Source organism: Hirundo rustica, chromosome 1 (genome assembly GCF_015227805.2).
Source record: "Hirundo rustica isolate bHirRus1 chromosome 1, bHirRus1.pri.v3, whole genome shotgun sequence".
Classification (NCBI taxonomy): Eukaryota; Metazoa; Chordata; class Aves; order Passeriformes; family Hirundinidae; genus Hirundo; species Hirundo rustica.
This window is the reverse complement of record NC_053450.1, coordinates 62,186,621-62,212,727: the sequence shown is the minus strand read 5'-3', so window position 1 is coordinate 62,212,727 and position 26,107 is coordinate 62,186,621. Positions and strand designations below refer to the sequence as shown.

General features: G+C 38.4%; 1 protein-coding gene across 2 annotated transcripts; it reads left to right on the top strand.

Annotated features, from left to right (window-relative positions):
- The first annotated feature begins 490 nt into the window (after positions 1–490).
- On the top strand, positions 491–25,698 carry EXOC3 (exocyst complex component 3). Of its 2 annotated transcripts, none has more exons than XM_040074222.1 (13): positions 491–603; positions 3,343–3,527; positions 6,959–7,178; positions 8,793–9,474; positions 13,957–14,074; positions 16,487–16,612; positions 18,113–18,213; positions 18,697–18,807; positions 19,537–19,687; positions 20,415–20,537; positions 22,848–23,009; positions 24,167–24,294; positions 24,744–25,698. In XM_040074222.1, the coding sequence occupies exons 2-13, from the start codon at positions 3,384–3,386 to the stop codon at positions 24,913–24,915; spliced, it is 2,238 nt and encodes a 745-aa protein (XP_039930156.1). In that variant the 5' UTR covers positions 491–603; positions 3,343–3,383; the 3' UTR covers positions 24,916–25,698. The 2 variants fall into 2 exon arrangements, with proteins under 2 accessions (XP_039930156.1, XP_039930164.1); XM_040074230.1 differs by having other exon boundaries at positions 502–549.
- Positions 25,699–26,107: the final 409 nt, after the last annotated feature.

Here is a 26,107-nt window from a genome sequence, read left to right as displayed (position 1 = left end):
AGAATCAATTAGGTTGGAAAAAACCTCCGAGGTCATCGAGTCCAACCAGGTTGACCCAACACCACCGTGTCAAGCAGAGCATGGCACGGAGCCACATCCCGTCATTTCCTCCTGAACGCCTCCAGGGACGGTGACTCCACCACCTCCCTTTGCAGCCCATTCCAAAGCTTAACGAGCCATCCCGTGGAGAAATCACTCCGCGTGCTTCCTTTTTTCCTCCAGACGACACCCACTGCAGTAGGCGACCTCTCCAACCCAAAGCTCTAACACCTCACAGGAGTCGTGAAGTTCATTTATTTATTTATTTAAAAAAAAAAAAATTAACCTATTTCGGCGGTTTTGAGCTAGGCCCCAGTAGCACACGCCGCGCCTCTTAAACAGGAGAAAAAAAAAAAAAAAAAAAAAAAAAAAAAAAAAAAAAAAAAAAAAGGGGAAGAGGAGCGGGAGGAGGCGGCGCCGCCGGCAGCGTGGTGCGCGTGCGCGGCCGGGCGTGCGCCGGCGCACCGGCGGCTGTCAGCGCCTTGCCGAGCAGGGGCGGCCGCGGCCCCGGTAAGTGGCGGCCGCGCGTCCGCCGCTCCCCGCCTTGTGTCCGCCGTTGCCCCGGTGAGCGCCGCCGCGCCGGCCCCTGCCAGGCTGTCGCGGGCCGTAGGTACCCCGGTCTGGCAGTGGGAAGCGGAGGGGGAGGGATGGGCCGGGGCGATCGGGGGAGCCCGTCGGGATGGCGGGGCCGAAGGGGGTGCCGGGGGCTCGTCCTGTCCCGGGGCCGCGGCAGAGGGCGAAGGAGCTCGGCGTGCCCGTGGGCAGGTCTCCGGCCTTTGCCCGGCAGGGACGGGCACCTGCGTCGGTGCGAATGATTCGAGCTGAGCCGCCTCTGCCAGGGAGGAGCCGGGTGGGTCTGGGGCTGCCGCCGCTGCTTCCCCCGAGCTCCGTTCGGAGAGCTCGCTGCGTTCCCCTGGGCCAGGAGCTCCTCTGCAGAGGGGCAGGGGCCTTCCCCTGGGAGCCTGTCGCCCCCGCTGGCTCTGGAGCGTGGGTCCCGAGAATAAGGGTGCGATTGCAGCTGGAGCCTTCCAGAGTCGGCTCGGGACGTAGTGTTCACTTCTGCCTCTGTTTTGCGCCGAAGATGTAGTTTTGACTCACAGCTTCAAGTATGAAGTTGACATGGCTTCCTAAAGTTTGTTGCTCTTTTTGGGTGGTTCTACAAGAGCCTGTCTGCCTCGACGTGTTAGTTACAGTATGCTGGCCTCTGATTCTGCTGACGAGGTCTGCTTGATGTGCCTGGGTAGTGGCTATGTGTGAGCTAAAGGTGTTGTAACTCTGCGGGGTGTATTCAGAGTTTTTAATAAAGGCAGTAATTCAGGCTAAGGCTCTCTGCTGCAGAATACTATTTCTGTAGTAAATTCATATTTAAAAGTGTCATTAAAAAAAAGTAGAGCCCTTATAGCTTGGAGGTGGAGTGAGCCAGACAAAACTGAAGTATTCGTTCCAAAGCATAAGTGATGGAAATAGATCTTGCGTGTTTAGATGAAGAGTAAGAAATCAAACATGGTTTGAGTTAACTAGGCCAGTAGGAAAGAAGTACAGGAGTTTACACTGTACAAATAATTCTGGAATAAGTTCATACTTATGCATGTAATTCTTGAAGGTACTGGAGATACGGAACTTGAGACATAGAAGTAGGTTCTTACAGACTAGTTCATGGGCAAACCTTGCCTGGAAAGTTTTTCAGCCATGATAAGTTCTAAAATTAGGAGTTTTGCTACTGCTCTACAGAGTCTGGCTGGGATGTAGTTAACTTTCTTTATAATAGTCTGTGTTTTGGGATTGTGGCAAAAAGAATGCTGCTCACACCGTGGTTTATGGCTGTGGCTGAAGGGAGCTTGTGCAGTGTCATGGCTTTCTTGTTTGCCTAATCTGCCCTCCATTCCCCTCGAGCAGGCTGGGGATGGGCAGAGATTGAGAGGGCACAGTGGGGACATCAGACCCAAACTGGCCAAAGGGAAATTCCCTAGTGTATATCATACTTAGCGATAAAATATAGGGCTTTTGTTTCCAGGGTAGTGATTATTCAGAGACTGGCTGGAGTGTTAGTTTGCCTGTGACGGGCGGTGAGCAATTTTCTTAGCTTCAGTTGTTTCTTAGAATTTTTTGGGTGGGGGGTGTTAACTTCATTTATCAAACTTCCTTTCTCTTGTGCCACAAGTTTTCTTGCCTTTGCTCTTTCAGTGCTGTACAGTTTTTTAGATCAGTTCTTTAGATCTGTTAAACAGCTTTTAAATAGTTCTTTAAACAGTTCTTTAGATCACTGTTCTGCTGAGATTAAGTGATGTGCTGAATCTATAAATGCAGATTACTCTGAAAATAGGTTATCTAATTTCAGTGAATAATATGGGTATGAGAAAGTATAATCTCCAGCTTTGGCAGCAGAACCTAAAATGTTCCGCTTAGTTGCAAGACTAAACCCATAAAATATTGGAAATAGTTTGGAAGCAACAAGAAGCTCCAGATACGTTCTTCAGAGGTCTGTGGACGCTATGCATCTTTGATGATGGGATCGTCCCTATTTGCTGTTGGTAGCTAATGAAGTTTGAGAGAACAGGTCTGCCTTGATGGACAGCAGATGTTACCTTTTCTCCATACTTGTTTGCCTGCATGTCTTGGCTTCAGTAGAAATTCTGCTGGAGACTGAGGTGAAACACTTGAATAATTTTCCCTACATCCCTGGTGGATTGGACCAGTGCTGCGAGAAGAACTGAAACAAGAGTAGGAAATGAAAAAATTATCCATCAAAAGCCTAAATGGAAGTGCTCTATTGTTAAGTCTCTGGGTTTCGAGCTTCCACTGCTATGTTTCTCCCCAGTTTTGGTAGCAAATTTGATCTATTGCTCCAGGAGGACTGTGTATTGGGACTACACCCAATTGTAGTTCAGGATGGGTTAGGACTTTTGCTTGAGTTTTCTACAAGATCCCATTATGCTTGTCTCATTACCCTTTTAAAAAGCCTACCTACTCTTGAATTAATTATAATCTCTTATTTTAATGAAGATTTGCTGGTTTTGTGGTGGTGGGTGTTTTGGTGGTGTTTTGTTTTAAATTCAAACTTAGAGCCAGGTAAATGCAAAAACAGCAATCAAAAACATTTCGGGGGCACTAATGAGACCAAGGTAAGTGCCTTCAAATGCAGTTCTTGTAGAATTCCAATGACTTCTATTTAGAATGCAGTTTAATGATGCTTCTGTCAAGTCTCACTGCCAAAGTTAATTCTCCAGCTGTTAACTTTGAAATTTCACATAGCCATCAAAAGAAGAAAGGTGGGTTTTAAAAAAATGTTTTATTCCTTTTCAGTCCTGTTAAGTAATGAAGGCATTCTGAGAGCCTAATTAACCATGGAGGAAACGGATAGGGAAGCAGTTGCAACAGCTGTTCAGAGAGTAGCAGGAATGCTGCAGCGTCCTGATCAGCTGGATAAAGTGGAACAGTATCGCAGAAGGGAAGCTCGTAAGAAGGCTTCAGTGGAAGCTCGACTCAAGGTACAAAGTTGGATAAACCTGAGTGTCTTTTTTTTTCCTTTTTTTTTTTTTTTTTAAATCAGCATTTCAGCCAAATGGATAGTTTTAAACCAGGGACTTCAATTTCTGCTTTGTATCCAAACCAGAAAATTTGTATCCTAAAAGTAATGCACACTAAGGTTGTACATCTTATTAATGTTTTATTCAAGCATTGCAAGTATTCTTAGGTCCTGTACTTTCTGGAGTTTATTCATAGACAGCTACCCTGCTGTGTAGCCTGTCAGCCAACAAACCTGTGTCTTGATGATTAAATACTGAACTTGTAACAAAAATACTGACTGTTGCATGTGAAAAAGGACCAGTCAGTTAACCCACTGACTTTCACATGGGTTATGGGAAGATAGCTAAAATACATCACATTCTTGGCTCTTGTGGAAGTGACCGCATGATTTTGCTACTTCTTCACATGTGTACATGTGAGTGGATGCACATTTGCACACACAGACTCAGCCTGAAATAGGAGTGTGGTTGTCCTGTGTTTATTGTCTGTATGTTACTGAGTTCTGTGTTTTCTTCCTTCACTGGTATTTGCCAGCAGTCATTTTAGACCTCTGTATCAAGCAGGTGGATAGAGTCTTAGAAAAGTGTTTTGAGAAACATTTTCTGGGGTCGAAATGGCTGGTATACACTGTATCTAATCTTATATTCCACTTAGTTTATCTTACAGCTATTTAATGGCTCCTCCTTTGTGGGAGTCTGTGTGAAGTAGAAGAAAACCAGTTTTCTTTCACTGTGAAAAAAATTGGTATTTTTATATAGCAAATTACATGTTGATTTTTGTAGCATAGAAACAGAAATTTTTCTGATGACTTGGACTGGGCTTTTCAGATTTAAGTCAGGAAGCATATAGAGTCTATTAATAATGGATCAGCTGTTTAGTTACTGTGATCTGTTTATAATATATGAGCACAGTCATTTGCCTGGCTGCTTATATAGACAGTCATGACTAAACTTTTTAAGTCTTATAAATGCCTAAATCCACTTTATAGCTATTTTCCCTACTGTTTGCCTTAAGTTAGTTCAGTCATCCGTAGGTGGTTGGAAATACCTGTTCCAAAAAGAATTTCAATACTCCTTCATCCAGTCAGGATGCATTGCTGAAAAAGGTGCTCGTTAGTGCTGCAATGGATAGCAGTGCTGATTTTCCCATGAGAATTACTCTAATGGATAGAAGCACAGAGAGGATGTAGGAAATACTCTTGCTGTGGATTTAAACTGTATCTGTGGGGTGTGGAAGATGTAGAGACAGACATTAGGATCATCAACCAGAGGAGTTGCTGACTTCTCAGGCTGAATTGATTACTGCTTCATCTGAGTGAATAAACACATGGGAAATCTTTCAGTGCAAACATGTTAGGTAGTTCTTTCTGACTGGATAGGCTGCTATCTTTGTCATCATTTTCTTCAGGTGAATCTAAATATCTTCTCCAAATCCTCTCCCATATATTTAGTTATGTCCATTTTTTTGGACATAAAAACCTACTGCATTTCTTCCTATGTAACATACATTCTTAGAGGAAAAACTGCTTTGAAACATATCAAACTCATCTCTTTTGTATATGAGACTGGTGGCACTCAGTGAAGCAGTATTTTTGGGGTTCAGTAGCAGAACTCTGAAAGGATATGTGGAAGAGCACCAGATAGCATTGTAGACTGGTGCTATTGGGTTCTGTAGTCCACAGTGTAGAAAAGCTGCTGGAAATCTTTTCCAGAGCCTGTAAAATTATAATTGTTGGCAGCCATTTTTTTTTGTGCTCTTACTCAATGGAAGAACTTCTCTGTGAAGAAGCACTGTATAAATACACATATCCTAGTTTCTAGGTTACCGGTGTTCCAGAATATAAACATGCATGAATCCTCTCCTGTTTGGTTCTTAGCTGCTGTGCAATTGTGAATTTGAGCCATAGGGAGACCAGGCTTAATGTTGAAAGCTGTCACTTGAAAAGACATGAAAAGAGAAGTTTTCATGGGTGGTTTAGTGTTGCTTTTATTTCTTTAATACGGTGATGATCAGTCCAGTCAAAGATGAATATGCATTCTAGGAAGCAAAGTCTACAATGCTAGGCTGGGACATCCTTTGTTCCCTGCCCCATCACCCCATCCCCTGGCCCCAGCTGACTATTTGAAGACAAACTGAACATGGATGGATGTCTGGTTTTAGAATTTTCCTCGTCTGTTTGTGTCAGAGACTGAGATCCCTGACGGTTTCATTTCAGCATTATCGAGTTTCTAAATAGGCAAAAATTTGAATATGTAATACTTGGAAGATGTGCCTCAGAAGAAATTATCAAAGGAGAAGTATTGAACATTTAATGATCATGTGATTTTTTTAAAATACTTTATGGTCAGCTGCAGAAGATTGTGTTTGAGTATCCTAATTATCTCAGTTCCTGTAGAGGAAAAATGTGTTAATGCAGCAGTTCTATAGATAGATACAGCATAAAAATGCCTTACTACTGCTTAATTGTGCTGAGTCTGCCAGGAAAATACATATTTATCAATAAAATCAGCATATCATAATTTGAAAGTACATAAATAATCTTAGTTTAAAAATCACTGCATTTTTTGGGACTTTCCCAGTACATTTAAAACACAGTAAATGTTGTTTGCAGTTACCAGGATTTCCTCTTTGGCTTCTAGTATCCGACAAAAAGTTCCACAACTGTCCAAGCTTTTGGGCCTTAAAAGTCTGGCGAAAAAACATGTTTTGAGCTTAGCAAAATTATTAGTGCCTCATTTTCTTTACTGGTTGCCTCAAGTCCCCGAGTTATGCAGCTGAGTTTTCACTGATGACTTGCTTGTCTTTTCAAGCCTGTTATTTCTAGTTGCATTTTCCACTTCCCTGATTTCACCTTCATCACATCTTTTTAAAGCTATGTACTTAAAAAATGTGCTGTGGGTGTGATCTGATTTCTTTCACTCAGGTATGCACTATAATGCATTTCCTGTAAGGTGCTTTAGTAAAATGCTTTGAGAATCTGTACATACCAAACATTCTGATGAAACATCAACTTTCTTTGATATCCCCCTTTGAAATCAATTCGTGAAGGAAATGCAATGAAATCTCATTCCTTTGATCCTGGTTTAATATAGCTTTATAAAGTTTAAAATCCATCTCCCTAAGCTCCTATGTTAGTTTGTGGGTGGATAAATTGTATCTAGGTCCTTCAAAATGAGATACAGCTTGAGAACTTCAAAAAAAGGATAGGTGGGCACACACAACGTTGTGCACAGGCAAGCTTGCACACTTCTAGTAAATTATAATATATGCTTTTCTTTTTTTCTGCTGAAAATGTTAGATAGTGAAATGAAAATTAAATCTTGAGAAGTGTTGAAAATATGAAACTTATGAAGGTTAATATGGGTTCTTTCTTTGCCTTTTTGTATTTAAGGCAGCAATACAGTCACAGTTAGATGGAGTACGAACAGGTTTAAGCCAACTGCACAATGCACTGAATGATGTGAAGGACATTCAGCAGTCTTTGATAGATGTCAATAAGGACTGGAGACAGAGCATCAACACTATAGAAAACCTCAAGGATGTTAAGGATGCTGTAGTGCAACACAGCCAACTGGCAGCTGCTGTAGAAAATCTCAAGAATATATTTTCAGGTAATCTACTGTTCTTTATATAATCCATTACATACTGAAAACACTTTAGTATAGTGCTAACAGCTGGAAGGTTGTCAAGTAATGTTGAGAGCTTTAAACCTCACTGGGAATGAAGAATTAAGGAGGAATGACCTACACATCACATACAGGGAAGTAGCTAGTAACCACTTAATAGGTGAAGACTAAACTGTGCTGTAAGAAATTCCGGTCTGACCATTCCACACAAAACAATTTCTTGCAAGCAATCAGTAGCTGGGATAACATGTTTAGTATAAAAGAATGAAATATGGAAGCAACCAATACAGAAAGAATGTATGTAAAGTTCTGGTGTGCTGCCAGCACCTACAGCAAGCCTATTGGGTACAAACAGTACAAAATTATTTTAGGAGGCAAAAAAAAAAGCACACTGCATTCCATCTTGAATCGTGAATTCCTTGCCATGACTTGTCTACTTAAAATTAATTTTAAGTATCTTACCCTTGTAACAGGGACTAAACCTATCAGACTAATTTGATTTTTTCAAAACAGTATATTCTCTCCTTTTATCTTCTCATACTAATACACAAAGTGTACCTATAAAGCAAAATTGCTTCCCAGCTGCACCAGGTTGATTAGTTTACTCTCTGTGTGTACCTAACCTCTACTGTATCAGATACAGTGTGCAACTTAAAGGAAAGAGAAGACTTTATGTGCAGTGTCTAGCAGTTAAAAACAAAGATCCACAAAATTAAGCATGTTCCAATGTAGAGTTGTTCTGGGGGTGTTTTGTTTTACACAGATGAATGCATTGGAGACAATAAACCTTTTAAGGCTTTCTGAGCAGATTTTTGTATGAAGCATCTCCCCCTGGAGCTGTCAAACAGTATAGTTATTTTGCTCAGAGATGATCAAATGTTTTAGAAACAAAGTGGTTTTTATCATGATTGAAAAGACAGTTACACACAATCATTAGAACTTTTTGTGGGCTGCCAGCTTTATCACTAGCTGCCTTTTTTGCAGTGACAAATTTTTCTGATGAGATTTTTCAGTTCTTACCCCACAGGATCCTAAACTTCTGTAGGATTCCTCAAATACTGAAAAATAATAAAGACAGAAAATCTTCTAAATAATTTAGAAGCATAGGTAATTATCCCTGTTCTTCATTTGTGCCTTAAGCAGGCAAAAACTGTTCAAGAAGGAGGTAAAATTTGGTGTGTGTTTGGTTTATGCAGCCTCAGATTCAATGAAGTGAGTGACTTTTAGTCAGGCAAGTTAAAAGCCTTTTATGTAATGTATAAGAAGGCCAGCACTGCCGTTTGTTTCACAGTAGACTTTCCAGGATTCATTTATTTATTTTTTGGCATCAGGAGGGAGAGAGAGAATTGTGTTGGCACTATGATCCTTCTTTAGCCACTGATCAAAATGGAGAGTAATAGTTAATGTTTAAGATACATAACGTTTACTAAAATTTTTTGAATGCTTCAAAACAATTTCCTTTAAAACATTTAAAAATAATTCCTACAGCCGTTCTCCAGCTTTTTTCCTAGTACTTTCATTGTCTTGTATAAATTGTTTGTATTTTGATAGCAGCATTGTACTGTGTGTGATTTTCCTTCTTCTTTGCCTGCCTTTCAGTTCCAGAGATAGTCAGGGAGACCCACGACCTGATTGAGCGAGGGGAGCTTCTGCAGGCTCACCGGAAACTGATGGATTTGGAGTGTTCTCGTGATAACCTGATGTACGAGCAGTATCGCATGGACAGCAAAAACACACATGACATGAACCTCATCCACACGTACTTTGGGGATATGCAGAAACTGTCTGAGGAATTGGCAAAACAGCTTTGGATGGTGGTTCAGAGATCCCTGGTTACAGTCCGTCGAGATCCAACCTTGCTTGTCTCTGTTGTGAGGATAATTGAGAGGGAGGAGAAAATTGACCGGCGCATGTTAGACAGGAAAAAACAGACTGGGTTCATACCTCCTGGCAGACCAAAGAAGTGGAAAGAGAAAATGTTCAATATTTTGGAGAGGACTGTGAGCACACGGATTGAAGGCACTCAGGCAGACACCAGAGAATCTGACAAAATGTGGCTTGTGCGGCATCTCGAAATCATCCGTAAATATGTCCTTGATGACCTGCTGGTGGCTAAGACCCTGCTGGATCAATGCTTTCCTCCACATTATGACATTTTCAACAGGTTGCTAAACATGTACCATCAAGCTTTGGCCACCCGAATGCAAGAACTTGCTGCAGAGGATCTGGAAGCAAATGAGATCGTTAGCCTTCTAACTTGGGTTTTGAATACATACACTAGGTAAGGCCCCCTTATCTTTTCTGTTAGCAGTGAGAGGAGACATGCAAAACACAGTTTGTATTAATATTTGCATGTCTATTAACATACAAAAAGATGAAACAGAAGAGGGAAAATACCAAACTAGCAAGTTCTTTACCATTCATTACACATTCTGCTTCCTGGAAATTGCTCCTTAAAACCTGTTTGTATTTTATAATTTTGAGTTGCTTAAAATTTTAATGCAGTTGAAGACCTGCATGAAGCTATAGTCACCTTGTATTTGTGTACCAGTTTGGTGAAGTATTGGGAAGAACAGGAGACTGAGAGTTTGTGTGTGAAACAAAATGTTTGCTGTGGCCACGGCCCCGGAAGATCTGTACGATTATTAACTTTCTATTGTTCTCTTCTACAGGGGGTGGGACTACTTTAGTTGCCTCATTACTGTTAAATGGAAAGAATGTAGTAACTTCCTTTAGGTTTTCTTTCAAAACTGTGTGATGTTTTGTTTATTTAGAAGGATTTCTGCTTACAAGTTGTTTTCTATGATAGTCTTAGGCTTATTTGTTTTGTCTTAACTGATTTGTTGGGATAACTTAAGCATTGTGGAGGGTCTGTTGCTGTTGCTTTTTTTTTTTATCTTTCATGTAGAAACAGCTCAAATGGCAACTGTTCAGTTTTTGCTGGCATGTAGTTACTAGAGCAACTGATTTGTTTGGGAAAAAGTGCTGCTAGCCTTTCTGTGGCTCATGACTGTAATCCTGTTCTGAATAGCTGGCATTGACCCAGTTTCTGTGCTGTGTGTGCTTTTGATGTCTTCAATTGTTCAATATCACTAATGCAACAGGTTTAGACACTTGGTGGGTTTAGAATGTACGACCGTAAAGCACATAGGTAGGAGATAATACTGTTCTGGACAGTTCTCATAACCAGCTTTAAGGTTTGTGTTCAGCTCTCTGTGCTTTACACTGCAAAGTCCTCCTGGTTTTTCTTCCCTGCAAGGAACAATCAGGAACACCCACTTGTGCATACTTAGATACCCATGCAGGGTATAAGAGAGATACAGCCACTAATAAGCAGCTGAGTTAATTGGCCTTTTCTTCTTTTGAAGGCCAGAGGAATAACTCTACAGGAATGAAAATCAGAGATATGAGTCCTTCTCATGCATGACCTTGGCAGAAGTCCTGCTCCCAGGCTCTTCATTTGTGTTCAGGGGGTCATGTTCCAGTAAGGCAATTCTTGGTCTTAAAATTGCTCTTCTACCTTTTCCCCAGAAAGCAGAGTAGATTCTTAATGAGTTAGACAATTCAGAGCTAAATCTCTAAATCTGTGTGTTCCATCATTGGAGGGGCAAAGGAAGGGAGCAAAGCCAATGTTACATCTATTTAGAAAGCAAACAAATCTTGATAAAGCAAGTCATGAGGCTCCATGACTCATCTGGTGGCTGTCTTGTGAAGAAAGGGAAGCAGTGAGAGGAATAGATGCAGTACAGGCTATCTGAGAATGCTCTTCTCCCTTTGTATCTGCATAACAAGTGGGATTGAAATCAGAGAAAATACCTTGAGAGAAAAAATTAAGTCTTTGACTTTCTCTCTTCTCTTAAAAAAAAAAAAAAAGCCCAAGAGGGCAGTAGAGGAATTGTATTCTTGTATATTACAATAAAAGGTTATAAATAGGATTATAATTACTGGAACAGGTTGCCCAGAGAAATTGTGGATGCCCCATCCCTGGAAGTGTTCAAGGCCAGCTTTACTGGGCTCCAGAGCAACCTGGTCTAGGGGGTGGCATTCCTGCCCATGGCAGGCAGGTTGGAACTGGATAGTCTTTAAGGGCCAACTCAAATAATTTTCTGTGATTCTTTGGGAATTAGCCATTGTGTGTTGGTAGTGCACAGTGGGAGAAGAAGTCAGCTCAGGTTTCTGAGTGGGAAAGTAAAGTTCTCAACAGGGATATTTGCCGAGCTTATCAAATCACAGTTGCTGGACATCTTTTAACAATCCAATAAACAGTTCTCCATGGGAGTATGTTTATAATAAACTAGGAAGGAAAATGGACTATCTGGCATAATGAGAACTGTGAATAATGGAGGGAAAATATAAATTTGTATATTGCATATCGCAGCTGCACTTCAAAACCAACTGAGAGAATACTGATGGAAAAGAAGCACTGAGGTTTTATTCCATGTGATGAATTGATAAGGTCGTGCACAACTGGTTTTTTCAGTATTTGCAGCATAGGAGTTACAAAAGAATCGTGGGATTTTCTTTATCAGAGCGTGTCTGCATGGAAGCTGCTTTTAGAAATATGCACAACCCACAGCTCAGAAATAAAGTGATGCTACATGTGGAATAATAGCCATTAATACTGGAGTGGGAATTTTACTGTGCTAGGTGTGTTTCTCTTTCATGTTTATGTTGAAGTCAATGAGAGTTTTGGAAACACACTATTGTTATTATTAAATCTGTGCTGGGTTGGGACCAGGACTGTAATCTATGTTTGAGGAAAATTCTAAGTCTTGTAAGATCCCGATGCTCATATTCATAGCATCATTTTATGAGATACTGATCAAGTGTTGACAAAACTGCTAGGAGCTCACCAGGATTGCTACAGACGGTATCAATAATGTTCACTTTAAGAAACAGAAGGAATACTACTATACATATAGCTGGATGCTGTCTCTGGACCTAGTATCTCCTAGTATCTCTTTTCACCAGATAGAGCAGGACTGGTGGCAGAATAGAAGCTTTCTAAAATGCCGCTTTCCAAATAATACAATTATGTTTGAAATTTCAGCTTGATTATAAACTTCTTGTTGAAGGTAAATAACTTCCCAACAGTTAGAAGTCTTGTGCCACTTGGAAGAGGGTTGTCTGTCACTTCTTTTCGCCTAGGCATGTTGGTTGTGACAGTCAAGAAAGAGACATTTTGTGTAGGAAAACTATTGTGTTGTGGGCCAGAGGTAGAAGCTTCTGGTCTTTGTTTTGGAGTTTCAGGTGATGTGCTTTGAGAAAAGGTTAATGTGGCCTTGTCAGCAGTGATAATGATGTATAATGAGGCTAGAAATATTTTCTAACATGGCACAGTGCTATAAACAGCTTCTCACCGTTCCTCTAAATCAACCTAGAGCAGGTCCTGCTATTACATGTGTTCTTTCTGTAAACAGCAACAGAATGGAATCCACTTTCTGAATAGATTGAGCCACTTAAAATAATTTCAATCTCTTTTCTTACAAGCCAGGAAGATGCTATTAGTGTAGGCTGTTCAGTCACAGTAGCTTTTATGGTTTCAAATACAAGAATTTTGATATTTAAGTTGGTAGCTGTAGTGGGTTTTTTTCAGTACTTTGAGATTTATTTTTTCCAGGAAGTGGAAGCAACACTGTGCTGACTCCCTGCATGTGCCCAGAAAACAGCTTCAATTTGCAGAACTATACAAACTGGACACTTGTTTAGGAATTTAAGTTGCCATTTATTTTTATAGTAGCCTCTACAAATACAGAATTTGTGGTTTGCTTCTGAGAAGCACACTATAAATGGAATGTGAAACAATTTATGTTATTATGATTGAATATATTTCCATCAGCTGTTAATAAATCACTCTCTGAAGAGTGTGGGTTTTACTTATTGATTTTTATGAGCATGAAATATTAAGAGTTCTTGCTATGATGTGCTTTGGAATAGCTTTGGGGGTTTTTGGATTACACAAGCCACTCATGGTATGATCTTATATAGATGCAAAATATCACTGTAAGGTATTAATTTTATATAATCCTTGTCAAAATATTTTGCTCTGGTTTCTTTCGAATACTATAAAATCAAGAACTTTTTTTTGCATACAATTGCTCTTATCCAGTACACATGAAGTGCACCTTTGATTTGTCTTGAAAGTTGCTTCTTCCTCTTAGATTAGCTATATTCTTTACCAAGACAGGAAGCACAGGTAGATTTTCTTTTAATACATTTTAATTTTTACATGGATGTGATACAAGTACCAAAACAGAAGCCTTGAGGATCTGAGGACAGTAATGCATACTTGTCACTGAATTTTACTGTTCTAAAATTCAAAATGTATAAATTGTGTGTCATCACCGCTGAAATTTTAGAGGTATATGAAAATCTCCCCTACAAAGAGCTCACAGGCTTTTATTTAGTTTCATGTAATCATTAATGCTTGTACATAAAAGTAAGGAATGCATGGAAAGGTTGTATATTTAAATGTCTATAATTTTTTTTACTATATCCTGGGCTGTAGCTTTTACATTTTGATCTTTCATTCATTTAGTTTTATTTACATTTCTTGTAAATGCATTTATTGTTGCAGTTGCAATTAAAAACTTCTTTAAATGTGTAGGTATTGGAAAATTGCCTTTTACAATGATCATACAGAAGAGGTTGCATAGTTTTTTAATTTTTAACTTTTTATCTCATTTTTCTTTATTAATCTGCAATGTTTTACTCTTCTTTTTTTTTTTTTTTTTTTTTTTTTTTTTTTTTTTTTTTAATTCAGTGCAGAGATGATGGGAAATTCAGAGCTGTCTCCTGAAGTGGATGTAAATTCTCTGGATGATCTGATTTCACAAAATGTGGTAGACCAGCTTCTCAGCAAGTATATGTCAACACTCACTGTGAGTAATACCAGTGCAAAGGCACATTCACATGAGTTTATACTTGCATTAGTACCTCAGTGCTGCTCCTCCATCAGGGAAAGCTGTGACAAATGTGAATCCAAAACCATCACTTTTATAAAACTTTTCATATCCTATACATGAGTTTCTTCATAAAGTCATAATCGGATGATTTTATATACGTAAATGATGACATTTCAAGGAGTAGTTACACTTTACAGACTATTAATAATAATTTATTAGAAAGGAAGGAATTCCAGTCTTCATATGCCTGAATCCATAGTGGTAGTATGTTAGCACTTAAAAAGACACTGTAGGCAGTTTGGTCCCCATAGTAACCACATCAGCATTTGATACAGATGTGATCTTTTCAAGCTAATCAGGATGTTCATGTTTGCCAGTTTGATTCTTTTAACAGCCTTTTTCCTTTCACGTCTGTGAACTGCATGAGCTTAATTTTCTTTTGTGGATGCCATTTCAAGCCTGTCTTAAATATAAAGGCGCTGCTTCCTTGGTATCCTAAGAGTCACTAGAAACTGGTGAACTTCATGGCAAAGCAAGCATTATGTAACAGTCAGATCCACTAATTGCCTCCAAGAGTGGACATTTGGGTAGTTGTAACTTTGGACTTTCTGTTCTTAAATTGTTCAATGGATTCCTACTCCTCCTAAGTTCGGGAGCTCTGCCAAGCAGAGGAGGAAAAATTTTGTGTTTCTTTGGATGTGTCAGCTACTAAAACATGTCCAGCAACAGCAGCTACTTGGACTTTATACTCATCACAATAATACAAACCTTGTAATGACTCAAGGAAGTTGTCAGTAGAGGCTCGACTTCCCATTAGCTTTACTAGGAGTTTTGTGCAAGTTTATTTTTCTGCACTTACCTTTAGAACAAAAAGGTTTGTTTTCTCAAGCTACTTTTGCCTTGATTCAAGGAATGCCTTTGAATTAATTTTGTCCTCACGTAGTGTGAAAAAATGCGCCTATATTGGTTTTTTAGAATTGGTCTTTTCCTTACCTACTGAAAAATATTACATATAGAATGTTGCTTTATATTATTTAAAGAATCTAAATAAAACAAAGTTGCTACTATGTTAAACAGAGTGGCTTTCTTTTTGCTGGTTTTACTTTTTGGCTGTGTCTTTCTTTTAAGGCAGAAAATACTGAAACTACCTATTTCGCTTCTACCTTATTCCTTTTGATGTTGTTTAAGTGTTTTTAAACACAATGTAACTAGTTTTGTATGGCTAAGTACAAGTAATTGTGACTCTCAATTTAAATACTGATGTTTTCATCAACAAAAATGTCATGAGAAATAAAATAGATTTTAACAGATTTCTAGCATATTCTTTTTTTCCGATCACCTCAGCTTGAAAAAAGGTCTGTAAATGCTAATGTTAAGGTGAAGAAAGTCCCCGGGGCAGCTGGCTTAAAAGATTAAGTCATACAAGTCATATCTCATTAGAGCAATTCCACATTTATGAGGAAGAAAGGTAGTGCATTGTTTCACACTGTTGAAGAGGGTGCTCTATGGACTTTTATGACCTTTCTGTTTGTGCCTACTAGTAATTTGTAATTTTGAATGGTAGGGCACAGTAATATGCCTGTAACATGTTGGAAAGAGGTGTGAACTTTTATATTACTTCAGGTTTTAAGCAAATGTGAACAAAGCAGAAAAGAGGCAGAAATCATCAACCCAAGCAAGTCAGAAATCAAAGAATCCAATTATATATTTAGCAAGCATGCTGGTCTTTACTCTTTTGAATAGGTCTGTGGTATGTGTCATGCAGAAAACTGGCTTAATCTCCTTCTAAACCCAGTTGCTCTTAATGTCTGTGTGCTGGACCATGTGCTAGGCAGATGGGAGGAGAGCCAGCCATTTTATACATTGCTGTGTTCTGCAGCACTTGTGTTCCAAAAAGCACAACCCATTTAATCTAATCCTGGGCTTTTGTCCCTGGCAGTAATGAGCACCAGTTTCCTAAAACCTAGGTGTAAAAGGAAGTACAGGCAGATATGTGCTATTTTTCCTACATTAAGTATTACCCTACTTTTTTTGGCTGCGGAAAAACTTAGTTTGAAAACTAAAGCCTGAGCCTTAATAAATTCTTCCAAAATTAGTAAATATGTTGATTCTGACAAACTGACCTGTGTTAGGAGTGCTCCCCTTCCAAAATGTGCCTAAGCTTCAAAGTACACCGTTTGTGTTCTAGTACTAACCTTTCTCTTTGTCAATGCAAATATGAATTTGTCTGTTACCTATATCCTGTAGGAATGGCAAGAGCGGTCAGCATTATCTATTACAATGCCACTCTTCATTACAGAAATAACTGCTATTCTAGATGTTGTAGCAGGGGGTTTTGTTGTGTTAAATTAAATCTTTTTTTTCTGTTGGTTGCTTTATTTAATGAAGTCTAACATCATTGGCTGGCTGCGAAAAGCACTGGAGACAGATAAAAAGGACTGGATAAAAGAAACTGAACCAGAAGCAGATCAAGATGGGTACTATCAGACTACACTCCCAGCTATTGTTTTTCAGGTATAAGACAACCTGTTCTAGAAAATATAGAAGCAGTACATGGATTTGGAGGAATGGAGGGGAAGCCAAACTTTCTGGAATACTATTGTTTCTGTCTTTTGAAGTATAGTGGGTTGGTTTTTTTTCCTGTAGAGCTGTTAGTTGAAGGGGTTGTTTCTTTGAAGGTTTTTGTTTACTTTCTTTAATTCAATGCCTAAAGGCATAGTTCTTTTTTATGTGTAGATCAGAAACATATTTTCCCCAGCCTGTTTAATTGATATTTGTATTTAGTGAGCTGCTTTTACTCTTGATGAAAAGCTGTAGTATAAGCCCACCAGATGAAATGTGACTCATTAGAAGAGTTTTTGTTAATACAGTGCTGAGTTTAAGGCTGTTTGTTAATATGGTGCTGAGGTAGTTATGTATTTGTTACTATAAATTATTCATTATATACAAACACCTTAATACTAGAATACAACGTTCCATTGAAAGTTGAAACTTACTGTTTTAAACACTACTTCAGTTAACATGAATGCCTGTCCAAATAAAAAACAGAAAAGTTGAGGCTATTTCTAAGAACCTTTAAAAAAAATAGCTGCAAAAATACCCAAACCTGCACCACCCTGTTGGCGGTAGTAGAAAGTTTTGAAAGTGATCCTTATCAACCAGTAAAATGTCAGCTTATTATGCTCACTTTCTAATTTTTCTTTGTAAATATTGTGTTAGGTACCTTCAATGAAAGATAGATAATCTCTTCTTCCTGCGTTTGTTTCCCACTTTATTTTTTTTTTCCACCTTATACCAGGATTTTTGCTATATTCTTTTAGTTTGTACTTGTGCCAAGGTTTACTTCATGTAAACATTTTCAGAAAGCGTGTGATGTCAAAAAAACTGGTGGCTGATAATTGGCTCTAGTGACATCCTGAGAAGGACTGCAGTGCTGAGAGGCATGTAGCACTGAAATTTTTAAAATCATCTTAGCATAGAGACAGCTCATGTTTCCACCTGGCTTTGTATTCTTCCTTTCTAGTTTCTCTCCTCTCAAGCACAGTTGCCTGTAAGTCACCTAGATCTTGTATCTGCTTGGGTTTCTAAAGTTTAGAGGCTCCTTTATTCACTAATGTGAGCTCACTACTTTCATATATGGAAGAAGCAAAGGAATTGAGTTGTAAGGTTATTCATTACTAACTGCAGGACCCTAGAACTTTGATACACTGTAAAGCCAAAGCACTGCTGAATTAAAGAGATTAAGTATTGTTTTGCTGAAGAAAAAAATGCAGCTGTTTTCAGTATCAGGAGAACACTGCAGCATGTATTAATATATTAATTACACTTGTGAAAATAGTGCCTTTTGGTTTAGTCATTGGGTTTGTCTGAAAAAAACCCAAAAAACAACAAAACCAACAAAAAGCATCTGTAGAGCTGGTGTTAGTGAGTCTCCAAGACTCCAAGAAAGGAGTTCTGTCTTTGTTTTACCACTGATAAAGGCTTCTCTTTATAATTAAACTATATTTGTCTTAGATGTTTGAGCAGAATCTTCAGGTGGCTGCTCAGATAAATGAAGATTTGAAAACAAAGGTACTCATTCTATGTCTTCAGCAAATGAATTCATTTCTAACCAGGTAACATAATGTTTTAAATGCAAATGCTTTATCCTACCTCAGTCTCTCTTTGTTCCTTCAGTACCAATATTTGGGTTTTTGTTTGGATGTTTCTTTATTGCTTTGTCTATCACATTCATGCCAACCAAGTTTTTCTTCCCCCTCCTTTTCCTCCTTTTTTTCCTTCCCCGATTTCACTGCAAAAGTTCCTCTGCACTGGTGAGTGGCACTTTCAGTTTCTGTCTACAAAAGGCTCTTAATTTTTTGAGTCAGTTCCACTTTCTTTTACATCTCAAATTTTATAACTTTTTCTTTAAAGGAAAAAAAAAATCCAACCTCCTTGGCTGGATTCTACCCAGAACAGAAAGACTAAGCATCACATGAGCAACACACTCTTTATAAAATACTTCTAAATACCTGACAGACCCAAATGCTTGATCCTGTGTGTGTATTTGATTTCTTACAGATTTGTCTGTTCAATGCCATTCCTTGTATGTGTTACAGGTACAAAGATGAAGCACAATTATATAAAGAAGATCATCTTAAAAATCGTCAGTATCCTCAATGCTATGTTCAGTACATGATTGCAGTCATCAACAACTGTCAAACCTTCAAGTAAGTCTGTATGTTCTTGCAGTATTGTGAGAAAAATAGCTATCGATATTTCAGTTGTAATAGTACCTCTTCCCAGAAACTTCTCTTCTGTTTACAAAGAGGGTTTCAGTTAAGATAGCTTAGCTGACTAAACAAAGGCAACGAATTTAAAGATAGCACTGTTTTAAGAGGTAGGTATTGTGATTGCTTTTACCTTTGGCAAACCAAGCCATTGCTCCTCCTGGTGAAAAACCACTTGTTATTCCAAGAATTTCATTGCCAAAGGAAAATTTATCTTCAGCTTCCAGAATTTGAAAAGGTCATTTCAGTTAGTTTTTCTCAGTCCGGCCATCTTCTCTTACATTGGATCTCTCACAGATCACCTTCAAGCAATGTGATCAAGGTGAACTGAACTGGAGAAAATAAAGGCAGACTTTCTGTGAAGAGTATCAGAACGTGGCACATATTGTAGTGATGAACAATCCAACTTCCTGTTCATCCTTAACTGCTGCCATTTGCAGGTCTACATGTCATCAGCAGTTTGCTACCAACACACAAGTAGTCTACACTGACCACTCCAGAACCATGCTGGAGAGTAAATTATGGCTTACAAAGCAAGCAGCAAGCATTGTCCCCTTGCAAAAATAACTGTCTTGGCTGTGGCTTCTTCTGTGTTTGTACTCCAAAAACTTAATAGTAGTGCAACTGTGTATCAGTGGATGATGAAAGCCATTTTTGTTTTTGTCACAGAGAATCTATCATCAGTCTGAAAAGAAAATACTTGAAAAGTGACATGGAAGACACGTTATCAATCAGTCATGCAAACATGGATGCAACTTTAGACATCATTGCTAAAGAAGGCTGCTCTAGCCTGCTAGATGAAGTCTTCATGGATTTAGAGGTTAGAATTTTTTTCCTGAAAAAATCAAGAAGTAGTATTTAGAAAGAAAAAATTATTCAGAACGAAGTAGTTGTGGAGCCTTTTGATTGCTAAATATATAAAATATGTGATTTTTATATATGGGCTAGCAAAGTGTTTATTACACACTTTATTACTGTTCTTCACTGGTATAGTTTGCATGTAGGAGACTGGAAGGTTGCTTCATTAGGTTTCATGGCATAACTTAAGGCAGGTGCTTTGTATATAGCTAATATTTTCTAGCAGATGTACTTAGTCTTATATTGTTGAATTGTAAGAGTTATTTGGGAAACTGCTGCTGATATGAAGTTGTCATTGCAAGTGCAGTTCACCTGTAATTAATATATTTAATTGATTCTAACAGTGGCCCTTTCTGGTAGATTTCCATGTTTAGGAATTCTAGCTTCTTTTGTAGAATCCCACAGGGAAAAATTTACTGCTATAAAGAAATTGGGAGTATGGGGAGGGAAACAGGGCAATTAGAGAAACAGCAGGAAATTGTGAAGAGAGATGCTCTGGGTATTGTTAGATTTGTAATAAAAATTTGAACTAATATAAATACCTTGACTGGCTCATATGAGGAAGGATGTAGGAGAAGCATAGTTACGAAATTGACAACCCTTAAAATTGTCTCCCATTTTTAGTAACCTCACTGATCTAATGAAACTGTCAAAAACCTGATCTGATCTCTTGTTTGTCACCTTCTCAGCCACATCTGAACGAGCTGATGACGAAGAAGTGGCTGATGGGGTCTAATGCAGTGGGGACTATCTGTGTCACTGTAGAGGATTATTTCAATGACTTCGCAAAAATTAAAAAGCCTTACAGAAAGGTAGGTGCAAAATACTCAGTGATACTTAGCTAATGTACTCTGAGCATCATGTTGATTTGGAATTTCTGACCACATTGAGTTCAGAACTGAATGCAGAAATTGGAATTGATTCATTACTGGAAAGGAAAAAATATTCATCGTTTCATACTGCAGAAGTCTGAATCTACCTTTTTTGTTGTTGTTGTTCATAGGCATATAATATTGTCAAAGATGCATCTAAATTGCAGTATTTAGTCAGGAAACTTCTTGGCATATTACGGGATATTTTTACCAGTTTGTACTTTCCTACCTCTCCTCAGAAGTTTGTAGTCCGATAAAATTAGCTCTTCTGAAACTAGTTTTGCTGGTCTGTAATTACTTTTTTTTAATAAACACGTATCAAGTAATTCCTAGTTTTAATATATACAAGGAAGGATAGTGAATTTGGTGCCATTAAGGGTTAAGAAGTACATAGCTGTGTTTGAAGTGCTCTTATAACAGTAGATGTGCTAGGTTAGGGGGTACTTTTCCCTCTGGTCTGTCAAAGGATATCTGGATTTCTCTACTGATAGAAGCAAGTACAGTAATGTGGAAGATTAAAAAAGGCAGGTTTATGTAATAAGACAGCATTAAATGATTGTCCAACACTTAGGAACCCGATAGAAGCTAGCAAGATCAGTATTTAGTGAGGTTTTTGAAGAAGTTTTTAGAAGGGCTTAAAAGATAAAATAAGTGTATGGTTTGGAGACTTTCTTACCTTAATTCTCACACTGACAAAGGGAACTGCTCAGAGTTTCTCCGGTGACCTCTTAACCTTCAGTATTTGCAGATCCTAGAGGCCTTATTATATATGTATTTACAGTCCAGAAAAAGTGCACAAAATAAGTTAGGTCAGTTCCAGAATTAGTCTATATCCATAGAACAGCTTTCTTTTTCAAATTTAGTTTGTTACTGTGAGGTACAAGTGCTTGGCTTAAGTTTTATGGTGTTAATACCAATCTCTGCAGTCACATATGTTTCATCGTGTAGCATTTATTGCCACCTTGTGGGGAAGAAGCTTACAAACAGATTCTTTGGCATTCAACATACCTGCTTTTCCACTATCTCCCAGCACAAAAAAATCTCCCATAAAGATGCCGTATGTTCTAGCACAGGCTGGACCACGCTTTTGTTTCCCTGATTTGTGACAGGATTTTTTCAGGTTTTAAAATATTCTTGGATAAACCTGTTTTGAAAGTACAGTTTTTAAAAGCCACATGAACGAAGCACCTCCAAGAAGATTGTAGCCAATGGGAAGGACACAGTTCTGAAACAGAGGAAATCTGGATCTGAGGCATTCTGCTTTGCTGTTTTCCTCATGTGTAAATTGAATGCTCTACTATAGCACTGTTGGCTCTTGTGGAGTGTTCTCAGTTGTAGTGGAGCTGTTCCTCGGCTCCTTTCATACATGTCAGCCCCCCACAGTCTGTTCTGTGCAGTTCATTTGCCTTTGTGTAATTGGCTTCAATTCTACCAACACAAGAGAAGCTGTCCCTGAGCAACCACCTGACCCTGGTATTTCTGCAGACTCTTGAGAGCAGAACTTGAAATTGTATTTTCTGTGTTCTGGATGAGGGTTGTGACTTCCAGTACCTTGCAATCTGTTGTTTTCTACCTTTTTGATTTTCCCCATTTTTCTCTCTTTCCTGAAGCTTTTTTTTGCAAATTTTGACTGAAGGACATGTTTCAACAACTTGAAACTAAAGTTTGATCATACTGTTAAAAAAACATGATAAAAAGTTTGTGACTACCTGTTATACCAGCTTTTTCTTAACCATAAGTAACTGCTACCATGTTTTAGGGGAAGAAAAAACACCTGAGCACTTGTGGGATTTAAGGATTCTTGCTTATATTCCTGTTGAAAAATAAGCATGTGAAGGTTTGGGGGTTTTAGTTTTGTTCTTTATTTCCAAACCTCAGCATTACACTTGCACCAATACCAGATGCTTCATCCAGGTACCAGTAGGTATTTCCCATAAAGAGACAAGTGCAGAACCGCAAATCAGTCAAGAAAGACTTAAGAGAGTGATTGTTCTTTGGTGCTCCTCAGAAAACTCAGACATGTCATTAAAGATGTCTTGGGTTTGTTGCTTCTTGTGACTGACTTGTGCTGTGTTAGGGAAGGAGAGGTTTTAATTTGTTAGCACTGTGAAAATCTAAAATAACTCAGTCTGTATTAGCAAAAATTGTATACTGGTGTTTAAGTGCAAATACATAGTTCAAAGCCTAAAAATAAAGGCTACATCTGCAGGTATCACTGGCACAATCCACCACCTTTTTCATTTCTTTCAGACAATGACTCTTGAGGCCCACCGGCGAGTAGTTGTGGAATACATCAGAGCAATCATGCTAAAACGTATATCTTTCAAGAATGCAGAAGAGAGAAAAGAGGGTGCAGAAAGAATGATCAAAGAAGCAGAACAGTTCAGATTTTTGTTTAAGAAGCTTGCAGCTGTAAGTGTTTGCTTTGGGCAGTGCTGTTAACCTGGTAATTTACCATAACCACACATGTTTATTGTTTGGGGGAAATGGCTAGAATTAAACCTCCTTGTCTCCAAAATGTTGAGTGACTTGGGAATATCAAAGATGCCAGCTGAGGACACAGACAGAGATTCTGAACACAAAGGCCAGCTGCTAAAATTCCTGAGCACCAGTTTCTACTGCTTTGTGTTTAGAGAGCTCTCTGAAGCTGAATATTTGAATGGCCTCAGAGACATAGGTACCCTGAATTCATAGTAGTAAGTGAAAGAAAAAAGCAGTTAAAAAGAAAAAAAATCTGTTTGCTTTTCCTGGCCAGAAGAAAGGTTGAACTGGCATCTAGTAGATGCCATTACTTATTAACTAATGAGCATGCAGCGTTAATTTGGATCAATAAGACAAGTGTGTTGACTCCATTTAAAGACCAGTAGAAATATAAAAGACAGGCTAAAAAAGGTATTTGAAAATCAACATTCAAGACAGGCCTAGAAGTTTTAACTGCATAAGGAACAGGGATCTTCCAGAAGGGCTCCTAGGGCCAACAGATGACAAAAGAATGCACAGAAAGATAAAGCCTGAAAAACGAAGGTAGTTGATGGAAGAGGTTGTGGAATAAAGGAAACAAGCCATACCTGATTGGCAGAACCAGATGACCTTGAATTAAGGTTACTAAAATAGTCCAGAGTTTAAATAGATACAGTTCAATCAATCAGTTGCTGAAAACTGCTTTGGTGGCCAGATGACTTGAAGGAATCTAACAGAGGGCCAGTTTTGAAGAAATTCAGAAGATATCTGGCCTTCATTTCAGTTATTCCTAATGTTTACACTTCTAATTACCCAAAGTTGAAGACTAGAATGTATCACTATGTGGATAAATACAACATACTGTTTGTAGGACACTACTTCCTTCACTGATACGCTCGGAGCAGGTCTCTGAATGAAGAGCAGCGAGAGAAAAGGATTATGGTGACAATTCACAAATATTTTGGTTTTTTTAATGTCTGAAAATTCAGCTTTTTGGGAAATTCAGGGGCATTGTCAGACAAAATATTAATTAAAGGATTATTTTTAGGTTTGAGGGATATTGCTATTGTTTTGGGGCATTTTAAATATTTTTTTGTTTATTTTTGCAGGGCTCTGGAGAGGACACTGAAGGACTCTGTGACATCATTGAAGCCATTGCAGAGGTTATCAAGCTGACTGATCCTTCACTACTCTATCTGGAAGTTTCAACTTTAGTCAGTAAATACCCAGATATCAGGTAACTCTCTTTACCCTTAGATTTGATATATGTATAGATAACATCATAATTTCCTTGGGGTTTGGACAAATTTTGAAATTTAAAACAGTGTGAAAATGTGTTCATATTTTTCATATTTTAGAATGTAACCACTTTCTTGTGGAAAAAAATGCTAATATACAATGTATGTGATCTGGACTAGGAGTTACAACTACTTAAGTACTGCAGAGCAATACTGAAAACAGTTCAGTGTGTTGGAAGGATAAAATGGGTTTTAGAGTCCTAAAAGTGGCCAAAACAGTGCTTTATATTCAGTAGGAAAAAACAGTTCTGAGTGAGTAGAGATCTGATTAAGAATAAAAAGTACCTGCTGAAACTGAGTGAAAGGATTGTCAATGAAGTGCTGTTTTTGACAAAATCTTACTTGTGCAAAGCCACCTAATGCCAGTTTTATCCTTTTCCTTTGGCAGGGATGACCACATTGCAGCTTTGCTGACAGTGAGAGGCGATGCCAGCAGAGATATGAAGCAGACTATCATTGAAACTTTGGATCAAGGTCCAAGCCAACCAAATCCAAACTATGTGCCAATTTTTAAAGAAATCACAGTTCCTACTCTCACTGTGCCAAAACTTCTTAAGTAATTGACAACTCTGTGTTTGCGTGTCATTACTGCTCTGGGATCAACAGGTTTGAAATATTTGTGGGCAAATTTGGCAATGCTGTTTTGAGTGAAGTTCAATAGACATTGATACTTGCTAGGCATATTTCTTTCTAAAGACTTGGACATGAGGAAATGCAAGATTTCTGAAAGAAGAAGGATTAAAGGTCATGTTTGAAGAAAGAAGCTTTTAATGGCATGGGTTTCGTTTGGTTTTTTTTACTGACCTATTTGTCACAGCTGGTTTTGCTGTCAGCAAATACATTTTTCTTGTGGAATATGTTTGCACAGTGCACTGCAATGCTATATAAAGATATTTATACCAAAACCTGCAGAGCTGTATTAATGCTGGATATACTAACATACATCACTTAAAATACCTAAGCAGGCTCCTTTAGAACTGTCTTTATATGGCACTGCATTCAGTGTTAATGTGAATCCACTTTCACATTATATTTTGTGTATGTACTTACTTTCTTGTAAAATAGTTTATTGCAGAAAACTTAATTATGAGATCAGTTTCCTGACTTAAAGGACTGAATGAAAGTGCTACAGTGCAATTTGATTATAGGTTGAATAAATAAAGAAAGATGTAAGGTACAATTTTTCACTGATTCACTAAAAACAGCACATAAAGCACACCAGTTTAATAAAATGTTAAACCATTGCTATGTTTAGCTATGATTGTAGATTTGCAGAGCATGTAAATCTTTTTTGTTGTTGTTCTAAGTGTGAATAAAAATAGGATTTAATAGTTTTCTGAAAACAAAAGATACTAGGTTTTATTTCCGCAGTATTTTCAGATTAATCTAATTATAAAATAGCACTAGACAATTGTGGATTTAAAATTCCTTGATGAAGGACACACTAAAGGCATTATCTCTTAGTACGTGACCAGAACTGTCAGAGCTAAGCACAAGGAAGACACGAGCCTACATCGTTTTAATTTAACATTCTGGACTTTGTGTACGTAGTGCCTTTGCCCTTGTGCCATTCCAGCCCTGTCCCAGCTCCTCTACCCCAGCAGAGGTCTGTACAGGGGCAGCAAGCTGGGTAAAGGATAGGTCTGAGATTGTGACTTTCTGCAGTGACAGGGACAGCGTGTCCCTAGAGATGGTGCAGTGGAGCATCATCTTGGGCTCCCGGTGCTTGAGGGATTTTAGCACAGGAGGTCC

Excerpts from the sequence above, each read along its gene's own strand:
- EXOC3 (XM_040074222.1), top strand. The coding sequence starts at position 3,384 with ATGGAGGAAACGGATAGGGAAGCAGTTGCAACAGCTGTTCAGAGAGTA. Across the intron at positions 19,688-20,414 it reads AAGTCTTCATGGATTTAGAG|CCACATCTGAACGAGCTGAT; the intron begins GTTAGAATTTTT and ends TCACCTTCTCAG. Across the intron at positions 20,538-22,847 it reads TTAAAAAGCCTTACAGAAAG|ACAATGACTCTTGAGGCCCA; the intron begins GTAGGTGCAAAA and ends CATTTCTTTCAG.